Source organism: Mus pahari, chromosome 9 (genome assembly GCF_900095145.1).
Source record: "Mus pahari chromosome 9, PAHARI_EIJ_v1.1, whole genome shotgun sequence".
NCBI classification, from domain to species: domain Eukaryota; kingdom Metazoa; phylum Chordata; class Mammalia; order Rodentia; family Muridae; genus Mus; species Mus pahari.
In genome coordinates this window covers 6,602,805-6,609,853 of record NC_034598.1, presented here as the reverse complement: position 1 = coordinate 6,609,853, position 7,049 = coordinate 6,602,805, and the positions used below count along the sequence as shown (strand labels likewise).

The following is a 7,049-nucleotide window of genomic DNA, read 5'->3' as shown; positions in this document are numbered from 1 at the left end:
AGTGAGTTCCAGGATAGCCAGGGCGATACAGAGAAATCCTGTCTCGAAAAAACAACAACAACAACAAAAACCAAACAGATGATACTGCACTGACTTGTCCGTGTCTATCTACATGTAGTTACATCTACTTGTGAAGGACTTCATGAAACATTAAAACATGCCTACGTAGCCCAGTCCTTAGCTGAAACCTAAGACAAAACTGAAACTCTTAATAACTCGGCAGCCGTTCCACTTCCGATTGCCAAGTACCTTTCCAAACCAGTCACACACAGCAACTTTTTGTTTTCAGTCAGTCTTGGAACTCCAACTCACATTAGTCAGGTTTTCATAGATAATCCTATGCCATACAATCATGCTTTTATGACCCTTTTTATGAAAAGAATTTAACAATATTCCTTTATCAGTCATAATTAAGTGTTCCTAACTAGAAAGATACTGTTTTCAGACTTGTCACTGTAAAGTTTTATGCCCAACTTTTTTTGAAACAGGGTCTCCTGTTCCCCAGGCTGGATGGAACTCATATATAGCTAACTATAGCCTTGAACATCTGATCCTCCTCGCTCCATTTCCCAAGCATTGGTATTATGCCAAGTCCGGTTTATACAACATAGAACCTAGAGCCTTCTGTGTGCTATGCAAGCACTCTACCAACTGAGCTATACCCCAGCACAGTGTGAAACTTTTTACTACTAAGGAAAAACCTTATGAATTCTTCCTTATACTAAAAATACTCTAAGATATCCTAGAGCTGGAAGCATAGCTCGGTGGCAGCGTGCATGCTGGGTATTCCCGAGGCTCTATATTGGACCCCAGCACCAATAATTTAATGTGGGCCAACAAAATGGTTCAGCAGGTGAAGGCACCAGCCTGACAGATAACACCAGCAAGGCAACCTCAATTCCTACATGAAGGTAGACGAGATCCTTGCCACAAGGTCGTCTCCTGACCTCCATGTGCATGCCACAGCCCACATGTAACATGTCTAATAGGTAAATTGTAGGTAATTAATATTCAGTCTGAACTTTTTGTTTTGTTTTGTTTGAGACAGGGTTTCTCTGTGTAGCCCTGGCTGTCCTGGAACTCACTTTGTAGACCACGCTGGCCTCGAACTCAGAAATCCGCCTGCCTCTGCCTCCCGAGTGCTAGGATTAAAGGCGTGCGCCACCACGCCCGGCTCTGAAAAAAATTTTTTTGGGGGGGGCATTTATTTCCTTTGAATGCCTAGGGGAGAGAGCACCCACATGTCACAGGTATGGAAGTCAAAGGGACACCTCTGTGGAAATGGGTATCTTCCACCATGAGGATTCCCAGGTTGCGACTCAAGCCTCATGCTTGCCAGAACACTCTAGGCAGTAGGTGTGCCATCTTGAGGGTGCAAGCCCGACTGCTTTTTACAAGGGGTCAATATTTTTCCTTCCAAATGAAAAATTAATGAGAAACATTTTTATTAAGGGAAAACACTTTGGGAGAAAAAAGCCACCATGCCATGTTGAACAGCAAAGAAACTGTATATAATCATAAGATACACCATGTCAAATAAGCTAGAAACATTTCCAATGTTTCAACACAATGAAATGCAAAGTGTCTGAGGAGACATTTTTACTCTGATTGAAACAGTATACAATGTACAAGGGATCAAAACATCACTAAGTACGCCATGTATGAAAATCTTTATGCACCAATTAAATATATAAAGGTAAAAAACTCGGGCACGTCTTACATTTCTAGCCTGCCATAAATTCACACTGCATGGTATAGCCTATTTTAAATCTCATCTGAAAATCTCATTTTGAAGTAACTAACAACCTGTAATGTTATTCTAAAGTTCTAACAATTTTTGTTTATATGTTAGTGTCCATTTATGTGTGTGTACATATACACATATGTATGCACGTATATGCAATAGTGTTATATACGCTAGAATTATTTCTCTCTAGCGGGCCTTCATCTCTCTTGCTCCCTAAAATAGCATCGCACCACTCATTTTCCAGAGCTTACCAAAATAAAATGTAAAGAGGGAACTGTAATTTAGAATGACCAGAGGATAAAATCCTTAACTATCCAAATCCATATAGCATTTGAGAACTACCACTAAAACCTTCGGTTCTTTCAAACTGCTGATTAATAATAAACATAAAACTAATGCCACTACCAAATCACAAGAGACTTGAATGTTTAGTATAAAGCCAGGAATCTGAACCAGACTCCCAAGAAAACCAATAAATAAGGCCTATCACGGTTTGTGGTCTGAACATGTGATATAGTGGCCTGAAAATATATTTCCATATTCTAAGTGTATTTTTGTTGGTTGGTTTGTTTTGTTTTGTTGTAGCCATGGCTGGCCGGGAACTCCATCTGTAGACCAGGCTAGCCTCCAACTCAGAGATCCTGTATCTGCCTCTAGCTCTAAGTGTTTTATTTTTTTGTTTTGTTTTGTTTTGTTTTAATTCTACTTTGAAAATACAAAAACTGACCTTATCTTATATATTCTACTTTACCGATTTCACTCATAGAATAAGTGTATTTTAATCAATATCCTTATCATAGAGTGAAAAGTTAAGCAGAAGCAAAAACTGTTTGTTGTAACCCCATCCGGTCCACGCAACTCAGAAGCAGAACTGTGAACTTTTCTCAAAGATTCGGGGCAAATGAAAATATTTTAAGATATTTTTAATTAAAACTTTTTGTATTCTAGATTAAGTGTATAACAAAGTTAGCACAGTCCCTGGCGGACAAGGGAAAATCCAGCTCAACAATGTAACAACAATGTCCAAATAACAGCACTGCCTTTGCTGTCCCCAAACATCCCTGGGAAGATTCCCACTGGAATATCAATATAATCAGTAGAGTGGATATTCCAAAAACAAAGTGCAAGTCAATTGTAGTACCCTACAGCCCCTGGTGTGCACTTGAGGACATGTGGTAATTGAAAGAAACAGCTCAGACAACTGAGTAGCTTGGCCTATACAGGTCTACCTGTAATAGCAATTAACCATTATCCTTGAAACCTGGACACTATCTGTAATTTTCCAGGTATTAGGTATGAAACACTTGGTACGACTGTGTTCTAGTTTTCTTCTTATAAAAGTAGCACAAGCACTGCTTACTTTGATGCTGGAATTCCTCACCAACATTATCAAACCACAGCGCTGTGAAGGAGGAGCCCCAAGAAGCACTTTAGATCTGAGGGATGGTGATAATCTGCTTATCAAAAATACATCACAATCATAAAGTCTCCCTTTTGTATAGACTGACAGTCGTTTGAGTCTAAGTTACAGAACCTAAGGGAAAGGAATTCCTTCCAGAAGGGGCCAAGGTGACAACTGGCTTTAAACTCACCATTCCCAGGCCTGACGTTTGGTTCCACCCGGCCAGCTCTTACAAGCCGGTCTGCCCGCCGGCCCGAAGGGGACATTCTCGATGCTTTATCCAACTTGTCTTTTACTGATATAATAATCCACAAAGACTCCCCATGAGATTTCTATAGATCCCCTCAACTAAGAAAACGGTAGTCCAGGCCCAAGCCTGTCACTTCGTTTTCTGTTCCTGGTGGTCTAGGTTCTCAGTAAACACTACCAAAGCTCACAGCCATTTGACAGAGGCTGAGAACTGGAGAATACTAATACTCAAGATTTCTTCCTGAAGAAAAGAGAAATGGACCAGGTTTGGCGGCACACGCCCGCCTTTAATGACAGTACCTGAGAAGAAGCAGAGGCAGGCGAATCTCTTAGTTCCAGGCCAACCAGGGCGCACAGAGACCTTATCTTAAAGGGGGTTGGGGGAAGATAACTAAGATAGCCAAGAGGCAGGAAAGGTAAGCAACCAGAGAACACTTAAATCGTGTAATATACAATTAATCTCTCTCCAGGGTCCACCTTCAGAGTGCTGAATTCAGAATATTAAAATGTGGGAATCGGGAGCAGGATCGGGAAGTCCCCAGGTAAACAACAGGGATGTAGGCTGGGTTGGCGAGGAAGTCGGACCCGAGGGGCCAGCCAGGACCCCAAGCGCTGGGCCACCAGACAGGAGGCGCCCCCGCGAGCTTTCAAACCGCCGCCCCGGGAAGGCGCTGCGCCGATTGGAAGTTCCATCACGACCGTCACCAGCACAGGGCCAAACCGGTAACTCTTCAGCCAAGCCCTCCGGAGGGTCCCCCGGGACCAGACCCCTAAACTCCACCTACAGGCGCGGTCTCCACCCGGTCCCGCCGCCCGCTGTTAATCACGCAGCCGCGACTCCAGGCGGGACCGACGCCCCCGACGGGGCTGCGCCGTGCGACTTCGAGGGGCGCGACCGGCCAGCGGGGGGCGGCAGCACCAGTGCCTCCGAGTTGGCCCCGGGAAGTCGCTCTGCGACCCACGCCGCCTCGTCCCGGGAGCTCCGACCCACCCAGCCCTCCGGGGCTCCGCAGCGTCGGGGACGGGACGAGCCCACTCCCCGCTCGCGCTCTTACCCATCTTTCCGCCTCGCCTTGTAGACATGCCCGTAGGTGCCGCGTCCCACTTTGCACCCTTCATACTCAAACAGATCCTCCACCCGCTCCCGCTCCGCCGCCAGCTTCGCCTTGAAATCATAATCCATTGTCTGCTTCCCCCATAGAGAAACCGGGACGCGGGGGCCGCCGCCACTCAGTCCCTCCTCCGCCGCCGCCGCTCCACTTCTCCAACAGCCGTCGCTCGGGCGCGCGCGCGCCGCCCGCCGCTCCGCGGTCCGCCTTCAGCAAGGGACTCCTCGGCGGCCGCGGCAGCCACCTCCTCCGCCTCCTCCTCCTCCGCGGCGGCGGCGGCGGCTCCCGCAGGCATCCACAGTCCCGCCTCCTCCCTTCATTTCCTTGTTTTGGAACCTGGTGGGCCGCGCCGCGGCTTTCTCGAACTCATTAAGGAACCAAGCGGCCCGCCCCAAGGTCGCGAGCCGTTCTGGGAAATGTAGTTCAAGAGGGCTCGTGAGTCGGGCTACCTCCTCCGGAGCGAGGAATACAGTTCCCAGAGTTCCTGGGGCCTTTTGGGCCACGCCTCCACAAGGCATATACGCCTGCGCACTGCCGCCGCCCCACCCCCTCAGGTAGCGCGCGACTGCTGTTCCTGTAAACTGTAGCGCAAAGTTGCAGCGGGATTTTTGCGAGCCTGTGGGAGCTGGCGGGAAGGACACCTTTGCTGAGCTAGGAAGTAGATACCGGGCTCTGACTGTCACTAGGCTAGAAAAGCGGGAGCACCTCACGAGAGCCTTGCTCAGGAGCTCATTGCGGCGCATCCGGAGCTTAGGACTGGGGTTCAGACAGTTGTACTACACATTGTTTGTTTTCTTGGGCAATCGATCCTCTGGTTGCCCCGCCCCTTGCCTCGGCTTATTGGCAGAAACTGAAGAGTGACGTCCGCTTTGGTGCCTTGGTATCTCCGGCTTTGGCTTTTTTCCCGCTCTTGATTGGTAATTGGATGTGCTCGGTTCTTCCTGATAGGTTAATCTTCTTTCTTTACGATGCAAAAACCGTATTTCAAAACCTGAACATTCAGCGGTTTCCCAGCTCTTGCTAGGGGAACCGTGTAACTTCTATGGCTCACAGCCAATCATCTTTTTCTTGGCGCTCTAGTCGGTTTTATCCTAGCATATGCGGGTGCGGTAGCCTAGCTTTAGCCATCTGTCTGAGAACAATTAAAGCGCTTGGAAGATTACAAAAATGCAGCGTTTTAAAAACAATCGTTTTTGCTGGGTAGTAAAGCGTGTTTTACAGTAATGACTAGGCTCACCTAAGGGTTTAAGGTATTTATCTTGCTCATGACGTTGATTCGTTATGATGTCTGAGGCTAGGAACCCATCACCTCAAAGTAGGACTGTAATAACCTAGAAAGTGCCTTACTAAAAATGTGTCCCTCTGCATATTGATTGCTTTTAAACGAAAAGAAATTGAGATCAATTCGACACGCGCGTTTCAGCTCACTTCCACTACCTAAAATAAAAGGCAGCATTTTTGTAGCAAGATTAAATTTATAAGGGAAATTTGATAAGGTATCTGTGTCAGAAAGGCAGATAAGCTATCCATAGAAAACATTGCTGGAGAGACCATCTAAACAAAGACTCAACTTGTTATTTTCTCTATTTCCTTCCCTCTCCTTCATTGATCTCCAATACCCATTAAAACTTCCAATTCTTGTTCCTTTCTGTCTGTCATGAGCTTCAATCATCAAGCCTTTCGATTTCATTGTGTAGGGCTCCCATGCGTACATCTGTAATATGAACTGTAAGGTACAAGGCACAGTGATAAAATCGGCAGGATGACTGTTGGACTGGGTGGGTAGCCTTCATGAAGAAAGCACCATGAGCTTCAATGTAAAGAACGAATAGGGCCTTGAAGAAGCGAGAGAGCAGAGACCATAAAGCTGCAGGCAGGAGGCTCACCCGGCTCACAGCATGGAGAAGGCAACCAGCTTGAGTCCCACAAGATTAAGAAAGAAGGAACAGATAAGACAAGCAGATAGGGAGGTGTCAAATGGTGAGCCATGCTCATTGGCTTTATACTTCGTTGTTCTATAAGTAGTAAGTCATGGAGAAATGGCTCAGTGGTTAAGAGCACCGACTGAAGGTCCAGAGTTCAAATCCCAGCAACCACTTGGTGGCTCACAACCATTCGTAATGAAATCTGACACCCTCTTCTGGTGTGTCTGAAAACAGCTACAGTGTACTTAGATATAATAATAAGCAAATCTTTAGGCCAGACTAAGCAGGGCTGGAACAAGCAGGGTCAGCCAGAGGGAGCAACGGTCCTGAATTCAAATTCCCAGCAACCTCATGATGGCTACAGTGTGCTCATATACATTAAATAAATAAATCATCAGTACAGCTACAGTGTGCTCATATACATTAAGTAAATAAATCTTTTTTTTTTAAAGTTTGTCAGTCTGTTTCAGGGACACACTAACCCATCAACCTCAGGCCCCTCCTGCCTAAACCTCACAAGCTCTGTAGTTATAAGTAGGTGCCACTACACCATTTACCAAACACACTGAGCTAAGAAGAAATATAATCAGTCTGTGTATTTAAAAAAAAAAATCCAG

General features: G+C 46.1%; 1 protein-coding gene across 4 annotated transcripts in view; it reads right to left on the bottom strand.

Annotated features, from left to right (window-relative positions):
- The window catches only part of Cdk19 (cyclin dependent kinase 19), a 126,960-nt gene extending 122,093 nt beyond the window's left edge, over positions 1–4,867 (bottom strand). For 3 of the 4 annotated variants that reach the window (XM_021204557.1, XM_021204560.1, XM_021204559.1), the window contains exon 1: positions 4,454–4,867. In XM_021204557.1, coding sequence (XP_021060216.1) covers positions 4,454–4,581 — 128 coding nt within the window. In that variant the 5' untranslated portion in view covers positions 4,582–4,867. The remainder of the gene's footprint in view (positions 1–4,453) is intronic. The other variant, XM_029542268.1, reaches the window with a different exon arrangement.
- Positions 4,868–7,049: the final 2,182 nt, after the last annotated feature.